This window comes from Muntiacus reevesi, chromosome 3, assembly GCF_963930625.1.
Source record: "Muntiacus reevesi chromosome 3, mMunRee1.1, whole genome shotgun sequence".
In the NCBI taxonomy this organism is placed as follows: Eukaryota; Metazoa; Chordata; class Mammalia; order Artiodactyla; family Cervidae; genus Muntiacus; species Muntiacus reevesi.
The window spans coordinates 12,584,707-12,608,387 of record NC_089251.1 but is presented as its reverse complement, the minus strand read 5'-3'; the positions used below and the strand labels follow the sequence as shown (position 1 = coordinate 12,608,387).

At 39.8% G+C, this 23,681-nt stretch overlaps 1 protein-coding gene and 1 pseudogene across 1 annotated transcript; both read left to right on the top strand.

The window, feature by feature from the left end:
* Window positions 1-9,351: 9,351 nt before the first annotated feature.
* LOC136162753 (olfactory receptor 1L3-like) lies at window positions 9,352-10,329 on the top strand. The gene has a single exon (XM_065927216.1). It carries the CDS (start codon window positions 9,352-9,354, stop codon window positions 10,327-10,329), a length of 978 nt encoding a protein of 325 aa, XP_065783288.1.
* Window positions 10,330-15,236: 4,907 nt separating this feature from the next.
* On the top strand, window positions 15,237-15,983 carry LOC136162676 (transmembrane protein 230 pseudogene; annotated as a pseudogene).
* The last annotated feature ends 7,698 nt before the right edge of the window (window positions 15,984-23,681 follow it).

Genomic DNA, 23,681 nt, shown 5'->3' with positions numbered 1-23,681 from the left:
TAGAGAAGAGCTAACACCTATCTTACTCAAACTCTTCCAGAAAATTGCAGAAGAAGGTAAACTTCCAAACTCATTCTATGAGGCCACCATCACCCTAATTGCAAACCCAGACAAAGATGCCACAAAAAAAGAAAACTACAGGCCAATATCACTGATGAACATAGATACAAAAATCCTTAACAAAATTCTAGCAAACAGAATCCAACAACATATTAAAAAAATCATACACCATGACCAAGTGGACTTTATCCCAGGAATGCAAGGATTCTTTAATATCCGCAAATCAATCAACGTAATACACCACATTAACAAATTGAAAGATAAAAACCATATGATTATCTCAATAGATGCAGAGAAAGCCTTTGACAAAATTCAACACTCATTTATGATTAAAAGTCTCCAGAAAGCAGGAATAGAAGGAACATACCTCAACATAATAAAAGCTATATATGACAAACCCACAGCAAGCATCACCCTCAATGGTGAAAAATTGAAAGCATTTCCTCTGAAATCAGGAACAAGACAAGGATGCCCACTCTCACCACTACTATTCAACATAGTGTTGGAAGTTTTGGCCACAGCAATCAGAGCAGAAAAAGAAGTAAAAGGAATCCAGATAGGAAAAGAAGAAGTGAAACTCTCACTGTTTGCAGATGACATGATCCTCTACATAGAAAACCCTAAAGACTCTTCCAGAAAATTACTAGAGCTAATCAATGAATATAGTAAAGTTGCAGGATATAAAATTAACACACAGAAATTCCTTGCATTCCTATACACTAACAATGAAAAAACAGAAAGAGAAATTAAGGAGACAATACCATTCACCATTGCAACAAAAAGAATAAAATACTTAGGAGTATATCTACCTAAAGAAACAAAAGACCTATACATAGAAAACTATAAAACACTGATGAAAGAAATCAAAGAGGACACAAACAGATGGAGAAACATACCGTGCTCATGGATTGGAAGAATCAATATTGTCAAAATGGCTATTCTACCCAAAGCAATCTATAGATTCAATGCAATCCCTATCAAGCTACCAACGGTATTTTTCACAGAACTAGAACAAATAATTTCACAATTTGTATGGAAATACAAAAAACCTTGAATAGCCAAAGTAATCTTGAGAAAGAAGAATGTAACTGGAGGAATCAACCTGCCTGACTTCAGACTCTACTACAAAGCCACAGTCATCAAGACAGTATGGTACTGGCATAAAGACAGACATATAGATCAATGGAACAGAATAGAAAGCCCAGAGATAAATCCACGAACCTATGGACACCTCATCTTTGACAAAGGAGGCAAGGATATACAATGGAAAAAAGACAATCTCTTTAACAAGTGGTGCTGGGAAAACTGGTCAACCACTTGTAAAAGAATGAAACTAGAACACTTTCTAACACCATACACAAAAATAAACTCAAAATGGATTAAAGATCTAAATGTAAGACCAGAAACTATAAAACTCCTAGAGGAGAACATAGGCAAAACACTCTCCGACATAAATCACAGCAAGATCTTCTATGACCCACCTCCCAGAATATTGGAAATAAAAGCAAAAATAAACAAATGGGACCTAATGAAAATTAAAAGCTTTTGCACAACAAAGGAAACTATAAGTAAGGTGAAAAGACAGCCCTCAGATTGGGAGAAAATAATAACAAATGAGGAAACAGACAAAGGATTAATCTCAAAAATATACAAGCAACTCCTGAAGCTCAATTCCAGAAAAATAAACGACCCAATCAAAAAATGGGCCAAAGAACTAAACAGACATTTCTCCAAAGAAGACATACAGATGGCTAACAAACACATGAAAAGATGCTCAACATCACTCATCATCAGAGAAATGCAAATCAAAACCACAATGAGGTACCATTACACGCCAGTCAGGATGGCTGCTATCCAAAAGTCTACAAGCAATAAATGCTGGAGAGGGTGTGGAAAAAGGGTACCCTCTTACACTGTTGGTGGGAATGCAAACTAGTACAGCCACTATGGAAAACAGTGTGGAGATTTCTTAAAAAACTGGAAATAGAACTGCCATATGACCCAGCAATACCACTTCTGGGTATACACACTGAGGAATCCAGATCTGAAAGAGACACGTGCACCCCAATGTTCATCGCAGCACTGTTTATAATAGCCAGGACATGGAAGCAACCCAGATGCCCATCAGCAGATGAATGGACAAGGAAGCTGTGGTACATATACACCATGGAATATTACTCAGCCGTTAAAAGAATTCATTTGAATCAGTTCGAATGAGATGGATGAAACTGGAGCCCATTATACAGAGTGAAGTAAGCCAGAAAGATAAAGAACATTACAGCATACTAACGCATATATATGGAATTTAGAAAGATGGTAACGATAATCCTATATGCAAAACAGAAAAAGAGACACAGAAGTACAGAACAGACTTTTGAACTCTGGGGGAGAACGTGAGGGTGGGATGTTTTGAAAGAACAGCATGTATATTATCTATGGTGAAACAGACCACCAGCCCAGGTGGGATGCATGAGTCAAGTGCTCGGGCCTGGTGCACTGGGAGGACCCTGAGGAGTCGGGTGGAGAGGGAGGTGGGAGGGGGAATCGGGATGGGGAATACGTGTAACTATATGGCTGATTCATGTCAATGTATGACAAAACCCACTGAAATGTTGTGAAGTGATTGGCCTCCAACTAATAAAATAATATTTTAAAAAAAATAAATAAATAAAAATAAAATAGATAACCAACAAGGACCTACTGTGTAGGACAGGGAACTGTACTCAATATTTTGCAATAACCTATAATGGAAAAGATTCTGAAAAAGAATATATAATTATGTATATATTCAGATATATATATATATATAATCACTTTGATGTACTTCTGAAACCCACACAACATTGTAAATCAACTACACTTCAGTTTCAAAAATGTACTTTATAAGCAGTCATTATCTCCTCTCCTGGTCATGTTTGATGACTTTTTAGAGTTATCTAAAACAAATTTTCACTTTTGATGACTGAATGAAAAGCAATTTAAGAGCAGAAAAGTCTTACCTCTAATATTAACTGGAAAGAAAAGGCAACAGAGTAGACCTGCATTTATGATGAGCATAGTTAAGTCTAACTGACATTGAGACCTTCATTTCAATATGATTAATTGGCTAGCAAAAGACCTTTGTCTAGTCCTTTCTATTTTTAATCATTTTATAGACCAACATCTGAGAAATGCTCTTTTAAGTTCAAAGGATAAGTTTCATAATTTCCTTCTGATTAGAGCTAATTATCACCTTACAGAAAAAATTTTCTGATATTATTGTTTATTCTCAAAGAGGAACCTTAGATTAGTGTGTTTCCACATTTTCCCTTTAATAATTTACTCTCTCTTACTATGATTTGTCAAATTGCAATTGTTAAGAATTTTTGTGCAGCTTTTTTCCACTCTTCCTTTAGAACTCTGAGTATTGTCCCAGTATTTATATTTTCTTGAGGTACTGACTCTTTTACCAATAAATAATGTCTTTCTTTACCCCTTGTAACATTTTTTTGACTTAAAGTCTATTTTGTCTGATAATTACCAAAGCCATCTCAGCTCTATTTTGGTTAATATTTTCACTGAGTATCTTTTTCTACCCTTTCACTTTTATTTGTGTCCATGGATATAAAGTGAATCTCTTGTAGACAGTTTATGTTTAGATCACATTTGTTTGTTTTAATTCAGTCAGCCAATCACTGTCTTTTTAATTAAATAGTTTAATTTGTTTATATTTAAAGTAATTGTAGCTAAAGAAGGACTTAACTTCTGCCAATTTATTATTTGTTTTCTACATGTCTTATGTCTTTTTTGTTCCCCAGTTCCTCCCCATTACTTTCTTCTTGAGTATCTAATTTATTTTTTTAGTTTACTATTTTGATACTCCTCTTATTCCCATATACATATACATATATATATATTTAACTATTTTCTTCATGCTACCCTGGAGATTGTATCTTATATTTATTACACCCTAGTTTGAATTAATATCAATGTTCTGGTATTTAAAACTACTCATTAACAGTAGTAATTAGATAAAGGCATATCATTTTGATGATAGTTAAACCTAATTCCTCCACAGCTGTCTGTTTCTTCTTCTCTAGAACAGTAAAATATTTTCTTTAGAAATGAAACCTACTAATTAACAATCTAATTACAGTAGAGTTTTCAGGAGAAGCAGTGACTAGCAGAATGAGTGCTAATTACAATGACCTAGTGGCGTTTATTTATTTAGGTCTCCACTTTGACACATAGGATAAGAAAAATGAATGTTTTACTTTTAAAAAATATAATTCAGTATTATAAAAATAAATGTTGACATTTTAGAATTGGAATGAAATGAACAAGAAAAATGTTAAACAGCTGTAGAACCAAAGAACTAAGGGAATTTTTGTTACCATCTTCTAACATTGAAAAATATTGCTTAGGCAGTTAGCTTAGTCCATGCTTAGGTTAATATCGTAAATATTTACTGAGCACTCTCTGCAGTAAGGGTTTTCCTAGTGGTTCAGCTGGTGAAGAATCTGTCTGTAATGCGGGAGAGCTGGGCTTGATCCCTGGGTTGGGAAGATCCCCTGGAGAAGGGAATGGCTACCCACTCCAGAATTCTGGCCTAGAGAATTCCATGGACAGTATAGTCCATGGTCGCAAAGAGTTGGACACGACTGAGTGACTTTCACTTGAACTTGAACCTCTGCAGTAAAGGATGGGTGCTAGGTGCTATGGGATTATGATCTGTTAGATCCAAGGAACAATAATGTCTCTTTTACTTGGAGCTGTATATCCTCAGTGGATAACAGAGTGTATAGCTCATGGTAAACACATAACAAATACTTCTGGACTGATGCACTCGTAGATGACCTGAACATTATTCTTACCTCCTTAACTCCAGATTATTATATTTAATTAAATCTAAAATACAATCAATTATAAAATACATTACTTTAATGTGCCATTGAGAAAAATGCTCCCAATTATTTGTGACACACCATAAACTTAAATGAACCTCAATATGAGATGTTAAAGTGTGAAAAAAAAGTGTCTTAAAATTAATAAAATATGACTTTACTGATAAAATAGCTGGGTCATGAACAATATATAGCACACAGTGTCTGGAATAAGAGACTTCCCAGGTGTCTCAGTGGTAAAAAGAATTCTTGTGCAATTCAGGAGACATGGGTTCGATCCCTGATTTGGGAAGATCCCTAGGAGAAGGAAATGGCAACCCACTCCAGTATTTCTGTTGGAAAATCCTGTGGACAGAGGAGCCTAGCGGGCTACAGTCAATGGGGTTGCAGAGAGTCAGACATGACTGAGCAACTGAACACACATGCACATCTAGAATAAGGCCTGGATTTGATTCAGGGCTCCAAAAGCTTTCATGTTTAATCTGGCAAAGAAAAAAATAAGGCAATATTGAGGAGCCTGGTAGGCTGCAGTCCATGGGGTTGCGAAGAGTTGGACACAACTGAGCAACTTCACTTTCACTTTTCACTTTCATGCATTGGAGAAAGAAATAGCAACCCACTCTGGTGTTCTTGCCTGGAGGATCCCAGGGACTGCGAAGCCCGGTGGGCTGCTGTCTATGGGGTCTCACAGAGTCAGACACAACTGAAGTGACTTAGCGGCAGCAGCATCAGTAAATAGAAGGCTGTTTCTTAACTTAAAATTTTTAATTTTGTCAAAGAAAAGAGAGAGGCCTTTCAAGGTAGTAGTTCAACTATATGGTTTGGCTTCAAAGAGTCCTTGATTCAAGTTATATTTTGTCAGCTACATTATTTTATTTTAAGTCACTATATAATGAAGAAAATAAGTGCACATGTTATGAGGCTGTTGTGTGGTTTGTGTCAGAGAGACTTATAAATTCCTAAGTACATAAATGTTAGTTGCCTCCTTTAAGTGAAAGATTATGTAACAATAAATATGATTTGTGTTTAACGGAAATTTATGTACTGAGGGATCAGAGAAGACAGATATATCATTCTAATGAGGGCACCGAGGAATGCTCCCTATAGGAGGCTGCATTTGAGCCTGGAGATGCAGGTTAAGGGAGAAATGCAAGACAGTGAGGTGGTTGAATTGTAAGAAGTGGGCAGGAATCACTAAGTGACAGGAAATGAGCAACATGTATTTGGTGGGGCATGTTGAGACCCTGAGGTAGGGATTCTGTGTACTTTCATGTGTTGAGAAGAATCAAAGATCTGAAACTGGTGGCTTTCCATAGTGGTGGCAGCAAGGAATGGTAATCAAATATCTGAGCAGACTTGGGGCCACCAGGGAAGGGTGATCTAAGGTTAGGTTCAAAGGCTATGACCCTCCCTTTTATTAGAGGATAGTGACATAAAGCCACGGCTACTGAACTAACAGCTGTATCTAAATTTGGGAGAGATGGAGAGACAGTAGCTGTCCTTTGTTAAAATGGAAGCACTCAGGGAAGCCAAATGGAGACTTTATAGGCTCAAGGGGGATCCTGAACCCAGATGTCCCTGCCTGGTACTCCATCCTTGGTGCTACATGGGACACCGCCCAGGTAAGCCCTCAGAGGGGTTGAAGAGCCAAGGATGGAAAATTATTGTCTCTCTTGGACACCTATGTCAAGTTAAACAGAGGTTACACTAGACCCACAGGTTTGAAGAAAGGGATTTGGGGCCATCCTGGGAGGCAGAACATGTAATTCTTCTGGATCCATGGAGATGATCCTGCACAAAGTTAATGGATGTTTGTTTCCTTACTCTCTCCTCCACCAAACACCAGGGACTTAGTGACACAGTATTAGATGATGCTCCCAGGAGGGAAGCAGGAGCTATACGTATCTGCAGGTTGTGAAGGATGATAAGAATCCAGGGAAGGGAGCATCAGATTGAAGAAACATTAGGAAATGGTCTGCAGTCAATCAGGTACCTTTTCTGCATGCTGGCTCTTGGCACAGTTTTGTCTTCTTTTTGACAAGTCATTCCATGGAGCATAAGTAAGGGAAGAGTGGAATAAACAGATAAGGCAAGACTTCAAAGTTCTTCCCAGGTAAGAAATCAACTTTGAGAATGCCTGGCAAGAAGGTGTGAATCTCTGATCTCAGAGAGATAATTAGTCATCACTGGATACTAAATAAGTAATTAGTCATCACTAGAGACTAAATATATTCATGCAAATGTTGAGTTTTTATGTCTGTAATCCAAAGTTGAATCTTCCCTTACCCATCTGTCTGTGAGTCACATTCCCCTGGCCTCAGGACATGAATTATCAGCCAATAACAGGGAGGTCCAGTTCAGTTCAGTTCAGTCACTCAGTCATGTCCGACTGTCCATGAACCCATGAATCGCAGCATGCCAGGCCTCCCTGTCCATCACCAACTCCCGGAGTTTACTCAAACTCATGCCCATCAAGTCAGTGATGCCATTCAGCCTCTGTCGTCCCCTCCTCCTCCTGCTCTCAATCCCTCCCAGCATCAGGGTCTTTTCCAACGAGTCAACTCTTCGAACGAGGTGGCCAAAGTATTGGAGTTTCAGCTTCAGCATCAGTCCTTCCAATGAACACCCAGGACTGACCTCCTTTAGGATGGACCGGTTGGATCTCCTTGCAGTCCAAGAGACTCTCAAGAGTCTTCTCCAACACCACAGCTCAAAAGCATCAATTTCTCGGCACTCAGCTTTCTTCACAATCCAACTCTCACATCCATACAAGACCACTGGAAAAACCATAGCCTTGACCAGATGAACCTTTGTTGGCAAAGTAATGTCTGCTATTTAACATGGTATCTAGGTTGGTCATAACTTTCCTTCCAAGGAGTAAGTGTCTTTTAATTTCATGGCTGCAATCACCATCTGCCAGGATTTTGGAGCCCAAAAAAATAAAGTCTGACACTGCTTCCACTGCTTCCCCATCTATTTCCCATGAAGTGATGGGAACAGATGCCATGATCTTAGTTTTCTGAATGTCCAGCTTTAAGCTAACTTTTTCACTCTCCTCTTTAACTTTCATCAAGAGGCTTTTTAGTTCCTCTTCACTTTCTGCCATAAAGATGCTGTCATCTGCATATCTGAGGTTATTGATATTTCTCCTGGCAATCTTGATTCCAGCTTGAGCTTCATCCAGCCCAGTGTTTCTCATGATGTACTCTGCATATAAGTTAAATAAGCAGAGTGACTATATACAGCCTTGACGTACTCCTTTTCCTATTTGGAACCAGTCTGTTATTCCATGTCCAGTTCTAACTGTTGCTTCTTGACCTGCATATAGGTTTCTCAAGAGGCAGGTCAGGTGGTCTGGTATTCCCATCTCATTCAGAATTTTCCACAGTTTATTGTGATCCACACAGTCAAAAGCTTTGGCATAGTCAATAAAGCAGAAATAGATGTTTTTCTGGAACTCTCTTGCTTTTTTGATGATCCAGCGGATGTTGGCAATTTGATCTCTGGTTCCTCTGCCTTTTCTAAATCCAGCTTGAACATCTGGAAGTTCACTGTTCACGTATTGCTGAAACCTGGCTTGGAGAATTTTGAGCTTTACTTTACTAGCGTGTGAGATGAGTGCAATTGTGAGTCGTTTGAGCATTCTTTGGGATTGCCTTTCTTTGGGATTGGAATGAAAACTGACCTTTTCCAGTCCTGTGGCCACTGCTGAGTTTTCCAAGTTTGCTGGCGTATTGGCATAAATCAAATCCCCTACGACTATACAGTGGAAGTGAGAAATAGATTTAAGGGACTAGATCTGATAGACAGGGAGATTAGGGAGTTCATTTTCTCATGCAAGTTCACTCCCTCTTTCTCACTTTCCCTTCCCCATCTCTCTTTTCACTAAAACAGTTTACATTCAATTTGGTGTGCCTTAGATGACTTCCTTGCTCCATTATATATGATGTGGAAAGAAGCATCTTAATTCAAAAAGATTCACTAACTGCAAACTAGATGAGATGACTATCTTATGAGTATCAAGATGTGGATTAGTTACTGATAATCTTTAATCAGAAGCTGACCTGAACCTGACTCACAGACTGCATCTGTGGTTCCTGTGATTATGAGCCACAGAGTAGGGAAGAGGAAAAGGAAACCAAACTCTCAAACCCCTTTCTCTCTCTCTGTCTCTCTCTCACCAATGCCACCCTGCATCTGTTTTCTATAGCTCTCCATCTCAAAGATTTTTTAAAAACAAGTGAAAACATACTTTGACCCCAATTTTCCATATTCAGGGGAAAAAAACATTACATTAAAAACTCTATTAATAACTACTCAGTGTAAGAACAAGATGGAAAGAAGCATGCCCCAGATGACAAGAACCATCCATTGACCTTATTGTTTATCTGCAGGTGCATTCAAGTCCATGGGAATGTCCAACCTAACAAGACTCCCTGAATTCATCCTCTTGGGACTCTCTTCTCACCCTGAGGACCAGAAACCACTCTTTGCCCTCTTTCTCATCATGTACCTGGTCACTTTGATGGGAAATCTGCTCATCATCTTGGCTATCCGCTCTGATTCTCAGCTCCAAAACCCAGTGTATTTCTTCCTGAGCATCTTGTCCTTTGCTGATATTTGCTACACAACAGTTATAGTCCCCAAGATGTTAGTAAACTTTTTATCAGAAACAAAGACCATTTCCTATGCTGAATGTCTGGTGCAGATGTATTTCTTCCTAGTCTTTGGAAACATGGACAGTTACCTCCTGGCAGCCATGGCCATTGACCGCTATGTAGCTATCTGCAATCCCTTCCACTATGTCACTGTTATGAACCATGGACGCTGTATGTTGCTACTGGCCTTCTCCACAGCTTTCTCCTACGTTCACTCCCTCCTACATGTCCTTCTGGTGAGTCGGCTCACTTTTTGTGCATCAAATGTTATCCATCACTTTTTTTGTGATGTCAACCCTGTTCTAAAGCTGGCCTGCTCTTCTACCTCTGTCAATGAAGTTGTCGCCATGACGGAAGGACTGGTTTCTGTGATGGCCCCATTTGTCTGCATCGTCATCTCTTACCTAAAAATCCTCATTGCTGTCCTCAAAATTCCCTCAGCTGCTGGAAAACGCAAAGCCTTCTCCACCTGCAGCTCCCATCTCACCGTGGTGACTCTCTTTTATGGGAGCATCTGCTGTGTCTATTTCCAGCCATTGTCCAGCTACACTGTCAAAGATCGAATAGTAACAGTCAACTACACTATACTGACACCAATGTTGAACCCATTTATCTACAGTTTAAGAAACAAAGACATGAAACAGGGCCTAGAGAAATTGATAAGCAGGATTAAGTTTCAAATGAATAGGCTTTCTACTACAAATTCCAACAAAATCCGTGGAGCCTGACTGAAAGGTGTTTGTGTGGATGTGTGTGTACATGTGCACACTCATGCACACACACATCAGCATCTGAGGACAGTCTTTTATGGAGAAATACTCTTCCATCAATTGGACCTTCACCCTGTAGTTTTCCACCCTGTGGTCTCTATCATGCCGTGGCTGGATAGTTCTACCCATGTCCTGGTACCTATGCTACAACTGTACACTCACCCTATGATACCTCTCCATTCTAGAAAAATCACATTCCCTTTATTCCTTCTATATTTACTTGGAACTGTCCATTTTTCCATCTATTTATAACTTCAGCCAAGTTTAGGCATTTGAATTTTTGTACACATCTATGGAGAAATCTATTTGTGTGCAAAGATATTTATGCATACATAACCACTCTGTTCTATTTAAAGTTTCAGACATTTTTTGCAGGTGTGTCTGTGTGTGTATTGGGGGCGGGGGGGCTGACCTCCCTATCAGACCAGACTCGGGGACTCCTTACCTGTGTGTTTTTCTCTCTGAAAATGTCTATATTTCCATGTCTTTTTTATCTGTTGATTTTTTTCAGAATGAAGGAAGATTTCTTTATTCTATGTAATCAGAAATGCTTCCTATAGCCCCTGGAGGCAGAAACAAAAATCAATGGATGCATTTCAATTTAAAAAAAGATAAATGGATGTAAACTAATAGTTACAAGCCTTTGGTTTAGAATGCCTGATATGAAAGAGCCTTTCAATTTAGGTGGGGAATGAATTATATAGAAAAGCAGAATCAGAGAGAGGAAGACAAACACTATAGCCTTCATTTATATGTCAAATCTAAAAATCAAAGCTAATGAATAAATAAAACAGAAACAGACCACAAATACAGGGAACAAACCAGTGGTTGCCAGAGGGGAAGGGTGGTTTGGGGCAGGTAGGAATGGGAAAAATAGGTGAAAGGGAATAAGATATAAAATATCTTATTAATAAATGTCAGTTATAAAATAAAATAAAGTCACAGGCACAGGGATGTAATGTAAAGAATGGGAATATAGTCAATAACATTATAAGAACTTTGTATGGTGTACAGTCTATCAGTTCAGTCACTCAGTTGTTTGCGACCCCATGGACTGCAGCACACCAGGCTTCCCTGTTCATCACCAACTCCCGGAGCTGGCTCAAACTCATGCCCACTGAGTTGGTGAAGCCATCCAGCCATCTCATCCTATGCTGTCCTCTTCTCCTCCTGCCTTCAATCTTTCCCAGGATCAGGGTCTTTCCCAATGAGACAGTTCTTTGCATCTGGTGGCCAAAGTGTTATAGACTATAGGGTATAATCTATAAAAATACCAAATCACTGCTGTTCACCTGACACTAATATAATATTATAAGTAAACTATACTTCAATAAAAATGAAAGGAAAGCAGTCAGATGAATTACTATACACTGTGTTTTTATGGGTAAAGGCAGTTTAGGGTGACTTTCTCTCCTGGTGTTTGTATTTTAACAAATGGAATTGTTTAAGTCAAACAAATTAAGTCTCTCATGGTGTGTTACACAAGGAATTGATGGATGACCTTTAAGTTTTAAATGATATAATAAAGAGTGTTTAAATTCCTTTGATTTTGCTTCAATCATCCCTTACGCAGGTACAATTTATGAAGTTCACAAATTGACATTATAGTAATCTCCAGGATCTCAGAATGTGACTTATTTGGGGTTAAGTTCTTTAAAGAGGCAATTAAGTTAAAATGCAAAGATGTGAAGATACAGGGAGAACACAGCAAGTCAAAGAAAGGCCTCAGAAGAAACCAACCCTGCCAATACCCTGGTCTCAGATGTCTCTGGGTACATGCTAAGTCATTTCAGTGGTGTCTGACTCTTTGCAACACTATACACTGTAGCCAGGCTTCTCTGTCCAGGGGATTCTCCAGGCAAGAATACTGGAGTGGGTTGCCATGCCCTCCACCAGGAGATCTTCCCGACCCAGAGATCGAGCCCATGTCTCATGTCTACCTGTATGGGCAAACAGGTTCTTTACCACTAGTGCCACATAGGAAGTCCCAGAATTGGGAGAAGACAGATTTCTGTTGTTTAAGACAGCCAATCTGTGATACTTTGTTATGGCAGCCCTAGTGGTAAAGGACCTGCCTACCAATGCAGGAGACATAAGAGATGCGGATTTGATCCCTAGGTTGGGAAGATCCCTTGGAGGAAGTCATGGCTACCCACTCTAGTATTCTTGCCTGGAGAATCTCATAGACAGAGGAGCCTGGCGGGCTATAGCCCATGGGGTTGCATAGAGTTGGACACAACTGAAACAACTTGGCACACACAGCAAACTAATAAAACATCTTTGATGATTTTGCTGGTGATAGCTGAAAAGCAAGTGGCACTCATTGTCTCACCTGTTTAATCCACAACACAAGTATTGCACATATCTTCCATTCTGGCTATTACATTAGTTTTCAACACCTGAAAGTCTCTGATTCATGGATAATTCAGTAGAATATAAAACTAGGAAATTTCCATAACCTCTAGCTTGCCTGGGAATAAGACCTGAACTTAACTAGTAAGAGACTAGGGTGCAAAAGTTAGAGTAAATGATCAGAATGATTAATAGGTTCCCCACTAAAGCAATGAGGTATACAAAGCAAGAAAGGACAAAGAAAGGCTTCTAGTCCTCAAACCAGAAGAGTCTCTGGAGGATGAAATCAAATTGTATAGTTGAGATTCACTTATAGATACATAAAAAATTTTAATAAATTCTGCCAGATTAGATTCTTAGCAATTCAGTCTCCAGAAAAACATAAAAGACTACATTGCTCCATATCTCCACCAATAATGTATGCTACTAATTTATAAAGATTTAAAATCTCAATCTGATGATGGATAGTGGCATTTTAGTGCATTTCTCCCTACTGAAGCAGTAGAGTAAATTTCCTATCAGTACTGAGCTTTTGCACCATCTCTTTAAACTGGGCATCCCAGGTGGCTCAAGTGGTAAAGAATCAATCTGCCAATGCAGGAGACACAGGTTTGAACCCTGGATTGGAAAGAACCCCTGGAGGAGGAAATGACAACACACTCTAGTATTCTTGCCTGGAAAACTCCATGGACAGAGGAGCCTGGTGGGCTATAGCCCGTGGGGTCGCAGAGTCAGACACGACTTAGTGACTGAACACAGCACACTTCCTTAAATTACCTAAGTATTTTGCCCTTTGGGGAGATCGTTGTAATTTTCTTATCAACTGGTAGGATCCCTGTAAATTGAGAATGTTAAAAGTTTACTTATGTATTTACAAGTATTTTCTTCAAATAAATTATTTGTCCTGTAGTTTCAATTTAAAAAATCAATATTTTTTTATTTTTTATATAAACTAATTTATTCATCCTTTCTTTTACATTCTGAGTGATAAGGCAGGCTATGTAAATAATAATAAAACTTGTTCCAGTATTTTGTAAATATTCTTGATTTGGACTTATATGTTTAATCAAGCTGGAGTACAGACTTTTGGAGGGCACAAACAAAACCTTGTGTGCACCAGGAGCCAGGAAAAAGGAGCAGTGTCCCCACAAGAGATCAAACCAGTCAATCCTAAAGGACATCAGTCCTGAATATTCATTGGAAGGACTGATGCTGAATCTGAAGCTCCAATACTTTGGCTACATGATGCAAAGAACTGACTCAGTGGAAAAGATCCTGATGCTGGGAAAGACTGAAGGCAGAAGAAGGGTATGACAGAGGATGAGATGGTTGGATGTAATCACCGACTCAATGGACATGAGTTTGAGCAAGTTCCGGGAGTTGGTGACAGACAGGGAAGCCTGGCATGCTGCAGTCCATGGGGTTGCAAAGAGTCAGACATGACTGAGTGACTGAACTGAAGAGTGCAATTTTATATGACACTTATAAATCTATCTTTCTGATTCCAGGATTATTTTAAATCACCCTTTCTCACTAAATTAAAAAGTCACCAATATCATATACCTAATAAGATCAGTGAACTAAAATGGGCCAGAATGGGTGAATTTCACTCAGATGACCATTACATCTACTACTGTGGGCAATAGCATTGAAACATGTATATGAAACATGTATGTGAAACATGTATATGAAACATGTATGTGAAATAGTTCACCAGTCCAGTTTTGATGCATGAGACAGGGTGCTCAGGGCTGGTGCACTGGGATGACCCTGAGGGATGGGATGGGGAGGGAGGTGGGAGGGGGGTTCAGGATGGGGAACACATGTACACCCATGACTGATTCATATCAATATATGGCAAAAACTACTACAATATTGTAAAGTAATTAGCCTCCAATTAAAAAAAAAAAAAGTAATCCATTAGAAGAAATGGGAATACCCATCATAGTCAACAAAAGAATCTGAATTGCAGTACTTGGATGCAATCCCCAAAACGACAGAATGATCTAGGTTCATTTCCAAGGCAAAGCATTCAATATCACAGTAATCTAAGTCTATGCCCTGACCAATAATGCTGAAGAAGCTGAAGTTGAACAGTTCTATGAAGACCTACAAGACCTTCTAGAACTAACACCCAAAAAATATATCCTTTTCATTAAGGGGACTAGAATGCAAAAGTAGGAAGTCAAGAAACACCTGGAGTAACAGGCAAATTTGGCCTTGAAGTACAGAAGGAAGCAGGGCAGAGGCTAATAGAGTTTTGCCAAGAGAACCCACTGGTAAAAGCAAACACGCTCTTCCAACAACACAAGAGAAGACTCTACACACGGACATCACCAGATGGTCAATACCAAAATCAGACTGGTCGCCATTTCCGGCGTCCAGCCGGTCTAGGAGGGGTGGCAGGTAGGGGAGGCCTTGGGCGCTCCAGCTGCCAACCCTGAGCGAGCTGTCGGCGGTGGGGCCTCGGATAAGGCGTGTGTGCTCGCTGGGCGGGAGCGGAAGCGGAAGCGGCCTCAGGCTTGCGGCACGGCCCAGACTGCCTTCTCCGCCGGTCAAGGCTGGAATCCTTGGTGTGGAGCATTCACCCTCCCGGGGCACGGCTGGCCGCTTTCCAGAAACCAGATTTTTTCCATCTAAATTCACGTCGGTTCTTATTTCTCTTGCTGGCTGGGTCTGTAAGCGGACGGGGAGGTAGTGTGGAGAGGCCCGTAGTGCGAAGCTGTGTGCTAAGTGCTTTGCTGATGCTTTAAAAATCCCTGCAACATTCAAGTGCTGAAGAAATTTTGGGATTCCGGTGAGGCTGGTAAAAAAGCCTGTTGGGCAGCTGTGTCAGCGTGTTATGATGCCATCTCGTACCAACCTGGCTACTGGAATTCCCAGTAGCAAAGTGAAATACTCAAGACTCTCTAGTACAGATGATGGCTACATTGACCTTCAGTTTAAGAAAAGCCCTCCTAAGATCCCATATAAGGCCATTGCGCTTGCTGCAGTGCTGTTTTTGATTGGCGCCTTTCTCATTATCATAGGCTCCCTCCTGCTGGCAGGCTATATCAGCAAAGGGGGGGGGGGGGGGGCAGACCAGGCTGTTCCTGTCCTGATCATTGGCATCCTGGTGTTCCTGCCAAGATTTTACCACCTGCGCATCGCCTACTATGCCTCCAAAGGCTACGGGGGATACTCCTACGATGACATTCCAGACTTTGATGACTAGCACCCACCCCAGCCCTAAAGAAAAGAGTCACAGATGGAACTGAGCCCAGCTTTAAGACACTGAGCAGAAACTATGACTACGGGCTAAGGAGTTCTGCAGTTTGCAGATGTTTAACAAAACAGTGGCCAAATTTTATGGGTCCATCCTGAAAGATGTTAACTAAGCTCACAAGTAACTGTCATTAGGGCATTCTCTTAATTTTTCTGGCCCTGGTAAAAAGCTCCTGACAAAAGTTTTTCTGTATGAATATGCATCATGGGAGAGTAGCAATATTAATTGTATGGGAAAGTGGGAGGTTATTCTGTAGTGGAAAGTGTCCTGCCACCACTCATTTTAGAGTTGAGCATTCTTTTAAATAGTCCTCATGGTCAGAATGTTCTTATGGCAAATGGAAGAATGCGATATGTCAGATTTCTTATTACTAAGAAATTTATTTTGAAAATATCTTGTGTCTTCTCCCCATACTCTTTAACTTTGTGTTCTAGTGGAAGACCTTGGCACAATCAAATATCTTTGTGGTGCATCTATAATATTTTTCACTTGGTTTCTTATTAACAACAAACAGGAATTTTTTAAACCTCAAAGCAAATTTTCAAAATGTAAACACTTTTCTCTGTACACCAATCCTTGGCCAGCTCTGATCTGGCTCACTGATAGATTGGCTAGCATATAATTTGGATCATTCTGTCGTGTGTAGATCAAGATGTTCTTATATCATAGCTTTATGGACTAGACTTTTGGTTGTTTCCTAAGGAAAAAAAATATAGACGAATGGTTATTATTTAGAGTTTATAACCCTGTTGTTAGCACCTTGTATTAATGTCATTCTGCTGGAGATTTTAAGAATTGGCCTGGATCTCAGAGGACTGAACTGCCTTAGCTTGATCTGCTTCCTAGCTTGCAAAAAATGACTTGTATTCAAAAGAAATTAAAATGTCAAAATCTAAAAAAAAAAAAAAAAATCAGACTGACTATATCCTTTGCAGACAAAGATGAAGAAGCTCTATATAGACAGCAAAAACAAGACTGGGTGCTGACTGTGTCTCAGACCATGAACTCCTTATTGCCAAATTCAAACTTAAATTGAGAAAGTAGGGAAAACCACTAGACCATTCAGGTATGACATAAATCAAATCCTTATGATTATACTGTAGAAGTGGCAAACAGATTCAAGAGATTAGAACTGATAGACAGACTGCCTGATGAACTATGGACAGAGGTTCATAACATTGTACAGGAGGCAGTGATCAAGACCATCCCCAAGAAAAAGAAATGCAAAAAGGCAAAATGGTTGTCTGAGGAGGCCTTACAAATAGCTATGAATAGAAGAGAAGCAAAGGCAAATGAGTAAGGGAAAGATATACCCATTTGAATGCAGAGTTCCAAAGGATAGCAAGGAGAGATAAGAAAGCCCGATAGAGTGATCAATGCAGAGATAGGGGAAAACAATAGAATGGGAAAGACTAGAGATTTCTTCAAGAAAATTAGAGATACCAAGGGAACATTTCATGCAAAGATGGGCTCAATAAAGGACAGAAATGGTATGGACCTAACAGAAGCAGAAGATATTAAGAAGAGGTGGCAAGAATACACAGAAAAACTATCCAAAAAGATCTTCATGACCCAGATAAACATGATGGTGTAATCACTCACCTAGAGCCAGACATCCTAGAATGTAAGTCAAGTGGGCCTTAGGAAGCATCACTGCTAACAAAGCTAGTAGAGGTGATGGAATTCCAGTTGAGCTATTTCAAATCCTAAAAGATAATACTGTGAAAGTGCTATACTCAATATGCCAGCAAATCTGGAAAACCCAACAGTGGCCACAGGACTGGAAAAGGTCAGTTTTCATTCCAATCCCAAAGAAACGCAATGCCAAAGAATGCTCAAACTACTGCATGATTGCACTCATATCACATTCTACTAAAGTAATGCTCAAAATTCTCTAAGCCACACTTCAACAGTTCATGAACCATGAACTTCCAGATGTTCAAGCAGGATTTAGAAAAGGCAAAGGAACCAGAGATCAAATTGCCAACATACATTGGATCATCAAAAAAGAAAGAGAGTTTCTGAAAAACATCTACTTCTGCTTTAATGACAATGCCAAAGCCTTTGACTGTGTGGATCACAACAAACTGTGGAAAATTCTGAAAGAGATGGAACTACTAGACCACCTCACCTGCCTCCTGAGAAATTTGTATGCAGGTCAAGAAGCAACAGTTAGAAATGGACATGGAACAACAGACTGGTTCCAAATTGGGAAAGGAGTATGTCAAGGCTGTATATTGTCACACTGCTTATTTAACTTATATGCAGAGTACATCATGAGAAATGCTGGACTGGAGGAAGCACAAGCTGGAATCAAGATTGCCGTGAGAAATATCAATAACCTCAGATATGGAGACGACACTACCCTTATGGCAGAAAGCAAAGAAGAACTAAAGGGCCTCTTGATGAAAGTGAAAGAGGAGAGTGAAAAAGTTGGCTTAAAACTCAACATTGGATCCTCTATGACCCACCTCCCAGAATATTGGAAATAAAAGCAAAAATAAACAAATGGGACCTAATTAAAATTAAAAGCTTCTGAACAACAAAGGAAACTGTAAACAAGGTGAAAAGGCAGCCTTCAGAATGGGAGAAAATAGTAGCAAATGAAGCAACAGACAAAGAATTAATCTCAAAAATATATAAGCAACTCCTGCAGCTCAATTCCAGAAAAGTAAAAGACCCAATCAAAAAGTGGGCCAAAGAACTAAACAGACATTTCTCCAAAGAAGACATACAGATGGCTAACAAACACATGAAAAGATGCTCAACATCACTCATTTTCGGAGAAATGCAAATTAAAACCACAATGAGGTACCACTTCATGCCAGTCAGGATGGCTGCTATCCAAAAGTCTACAAGCAATAAATGCTGGAGAGGGTGTGGAGAAAAGGGAACCCTCTTACACTGTTGGTGGGAATGCAAACTAGTACAGCCATTATGGAGAACAGTGTGGAGACTCCTTAAAACACTGGAAATAGAACTACCATATGACCCAGCAATCCCACTGCTGGGCATACACACTGAGGAAACCAGAATTGAAAGAGACACGTGTACCCCAATGTTCATCCCAGCACTGTTTATAATAGCCAGGACATGGAAGCAATCTAGATGCCCATCAGCAGACGAATGGATAAGGAAGCTGTGGTACATATACACAATGGAATATTACTCAGCCATTAAAAAGAATAAATTTGAATCAGTTCTAATGAGGTGGATGAAACTGGAGCCTATTATACTGAGTGAAGTAAGCAAAAAATAAATAAATAAATAAATAAATAAAAACCAGTACAGTATACTAACACATATATATGGAATTTAGAAAGATGGTAATGATAACCCTGTATGTGAGACAGCAAAAGAGACACAGATGTATTGAACAGTCTTTTGGACTCTGTGGGAAAGGGCAAGGGCAGAATGATATGGGAGAATGACATTGAAACATGTAAATTATCATATGTGAAATGAATTGCCAGTCCAGGTTCGATGCATGATACAGGGTGCTCGGGGCTGGTGCACTGGGATGACCCAGAGGGATGGGATGGGGAGGGAATTGGGAGGGGGGTTCAGGATGGGGAACACATGTACACCCATGGCGGATTCAAGTCAATGTATGGCAAAACCAATACAATATTGTAAAGTAAAATAAATAAATTAATTAAAAACAAAAAATCTCAACATTCAGAAAACTAAGATCATGGCATCTGGTCCTATCACTTCATGGCAAATAGATGGGGAAACAATGAAAATAGTGAGAGATTTTATTTGGGGGGGCTCCAAAATCACTGTAGATGGTGACTGCAGCCATGAAATTAATAGACACTTGCTCCTTGGAAGGAAAGTTATGATCAACCTAAACAGCATATTAAAAAGCAGAGACATTACTTTGCCAACAGAGGTCCATCTAGTCAAAGCTATGGTTTTTCCAGTAGTTATGTAAAGATGTGAGAGTTGAACTATAAAGAAAACTGAGCACCGAAGAATTGATGCTATTGAACTGTGGTGTTGGAGAAGACTCTTGAGAGTCCCTTGAACAGCAAGGAGATCAAACCAATCCATCCTAAAGGAAACCAATTCTCAATATTCATTGGAAGCACTGATGTTGAAGCTGAAACTCCAACACTTTGGCCACCTGATGCAAAAAACTGACTCATTGGAAAAGACCTTGATGCTGGGAAAGATTGAAGACTGGAGGAGAAGGGGACAATAGAGGATGAGATGGTTGGATGACATCACCGACTCAATGGACATGAGTTTGTGAAGGTCCCAGGATTTGGTGATGGACAGGGAAGCCTGGCGGGCTGCAGTCCATGGGGTCGCAAAGAGTCAGACACGACTGAGCGACTGAAGTGAACTGAACCATCTATTTCTGGACTGTTTATTCTGTTCCAGTCATTTAATTATCTCTACTTGTGTCAAGCCCGAATGTTTAATGACCATAGCTATGTTTAATATATACTAAAGTAATTCTTTCTTCAAATATGATATTTCAGAATTATTTTTGACAATTCTCACGCATTTATTTCTTTATGTGAACTTTCTAAAAGTGATAAACTCTACGTTTTTTTCTCTTAACCAATCCTTCTCATGTGTGGGATCACAAACAAATCACAGGATTAAGTGAACTGTATGTAAAATGCTTAGACCAGTAGCTGGCTATTAATAAACATTCAATAAATGTTATTTTTGTCATTACTGTCAATTATCTGTTCTTTTCCTAATGCCAAATCAGATGGAACACTCAGATTTGATCACAAGAAAATAAGAACTTGTTTTTTTTTAAGCTATATAAACAAAACTAGTTTAGAAACAGTGGTGCAGCATTAAATGACAGCTTGCGGCAAAGAGCAATGAGTGGTAGCTGGAAGCAAGATCTTAGTTTCCCAGGAGCCAGCAGTTAGGACTAGGGTCCCCAGTCCTTGGCTGCCTAGTCAAGAACAAATTCAGGCAAGGAGGCAGACAGTAAAGAGTAAAGTAAAAACTTTATTGGAAAGAAGAGTACATGCAGAAAGGCACATGGGCAAGCTCAGAGAGAGAGTCACACCTTTGGGAAGTTTAAATCCTTTACAATGGGGCAGTTTTCTGGACCTTTGTCTTCCCTCGTGCTAATCATCGTGCTTTGTCTCCCACCCCCGCCTGGTTAATTTGTCTCAGGACTTTTCCCTGGGGTGCACACTCACCCCTCAGCCAAGATGGATCTCAAAGTGAAGGCTTCTGGGAGAAGCAAGACTCACTATGGCCTGAAATTATCCTGACTTTTGACTCCAGGAAGCCTTTATGCACATGTATAATGTCTCCCTTATCCTTTACTCAGGGTTTTTGCCTCTCTTTGTCGCTGCCATGGTTATTCCCTTGAGATGTTTACAAGAGACAAAGACTGGCTATTTACTCTGTATCTGCTGTTTACTTCCATTTTGGAGGGCAAACAGGAGGCTGGTTGTAAATTCCTCACCTGGAGCCCACCTATCTCTTGCCTCAGGAAGTGCAAATAGGAGGCTGACTGGTTGTAAATGTCCAACCTGGAGCTCATCTATCTCCTACCTCAACAGAATATTCAGTTAGCTGTCCAAAGTCCTCTGCATTAGGATTCTATGCTCAAAATACAAATAACAATAACGTGTGACTTTGCTTCCACTTTGCCATATTTCTTTGGGCAGCGTTTTCCTTAGCAACTTCATGGAAAGAGGCAGCTGGACTTTAGAGTGAGGTTCAAATTTTCCTGAGTCCCTTGCCCATAATGTCCTCTAATAATTTCCATCATCTGGTGAGCTAGCATGTACTTTTAATCATTTATTTTAATAAATTTATTGGTGCTAGTTGATGTACAGTAGATCATCATGGTAATGAAAAGTAACCAGCACAAATCAATCACCTACAATTCTGACTGATAGAAATTAATCACCTCATTTCAAAGATGAGGAAACCAAAGTTCAAAGAGGCGAAGTGACAAAATCATGAGTAAGTAAGTGGTAATCACAACTCAAACTCAGAATCGATTAACTCTAAATCCCAACTGCCTCCCCAAACGCTATGGAGAGAAATGGTGAATGTCTAAGGCCACGTCTTAACCTGCCTGAGGATGGATTCAAGGCCCAGAGTCCCTCCCGGGTTTCTTTCTGGAAGAGTTCTGAACCAGATGAGCCAATGTCTGATCAGATGGACACCTCTGCCCTTGAGGAAAGATATATTTTTCTAACTAGGCAGGGGGATGGGTGGACCTGGGTAGTCTGTTTCTCTGACTGACGACTGTGTTGGGATCAGTTGTGACCAAGGTTACACTGAAACCGACTTGCTGTGCTAAGAGGCTCCAGCCTTAATTCCCAATCAACAATTCACAAGGAGAAGCCAAACTTTTACCTCCAGACTTTATTTAATTAGGCTGTAAGGAGCTGCCCTGAGTGGTTAATTAGCATCAGAGTCAAGTTGTCTAGGGGTTCACTAGCAAAGTCTCCCGTGAGTCTTGTTAAGAAAGCTGAGCGTGCACCTGTCCCTCTGAGGGAGCTTCTGCAGTGATAGTGGCTCAGAAACTTTTCTGACATGTTGTCATGAGAGAGGTCTCCTGGTTTTCCTCCTGGGCTGCTCTCAAGGGGCCATATTCTGCTTTAATTCTAGAAAGAGGAAATGGGATGCCTTAACTCAGGAGATTTACCTCCTCCCCTCTGATGCCAATCCTCCAGGGCAAAATTGGAGGGAGCTACTAAATAATCACTTTAGAGGAAGGGTAGTTTTAAACCATCTTAAATATGGCCCTTTCCCTTGTATTCTTTGAATAACACTATCCTTGAGGCATCCAATTCAATTCCCCCATTATTTTTGTCTCCTTATTAAAAACCTTTGTTAGAGTGTCTACTTTTATCTAAAGCAGTGATTCTCTACCTCCCCCCGCATCATTAGCATCATGTGTAGGGCTTTTAAAACAATCCTGAGGCTCAGGACCACACCCCAGACCAATTAAATCAGAATCTCTGAGTGCCACCCAGGTATCAGTTTTAAAGCTTCCAGGTGATTCCAATGAACTGCCAAGGTTGAGAACCACTGATCTCTTTAGAGGGCTCCAATTGTCTTATGAAATTTGTTAGAGCCCTCGTTATGAGTTTAGGTTTCAGTAAATTAATAACCTTCTTCCCCAGTCTCCAAGGTGTTTTTTATATCCTAAGAGTTTTCAAAAGTTTTTTATGTGTCAATATTTGATGCTGAGAAATGACAGAAAGAAGGCACTATATTTAAAATATTAATTCTATGTTTCTGATCTTTGATATTTCTATTTGCCATTTTATTTAATCTCCTAGGTACACTGATAAATGAGTTTCCCTGGTGGTTCAGTGGTAAAGAACCTGCTTGCCAAAGCAGGAGACATAGGTTCTATGCCTGGGTTGGGAAGATCCCTGGAGAAGGAAATGGAAACCCAGTATTCTTGACAGGAGAATTCCATGGACTGAGGAGCCTGTTAGACTATGGTTCATGGGGTCACGAAATCTGACACGACTTAGTGACTAAACAACAACACTGATAATACATGAATACAGTCTGATTGTAAAATTCAAACAGAAATTATGAAGTAAAAACAGAAATTCTCTTTTGAGTCCTACCCACAAATGTTACATGTAGAAATATATCTCCACTAGGTAAATATAAAGATTAACAACCTTGAAATCACACTACATAAATATATTATCTTGCAACTTGAATTTTTGTC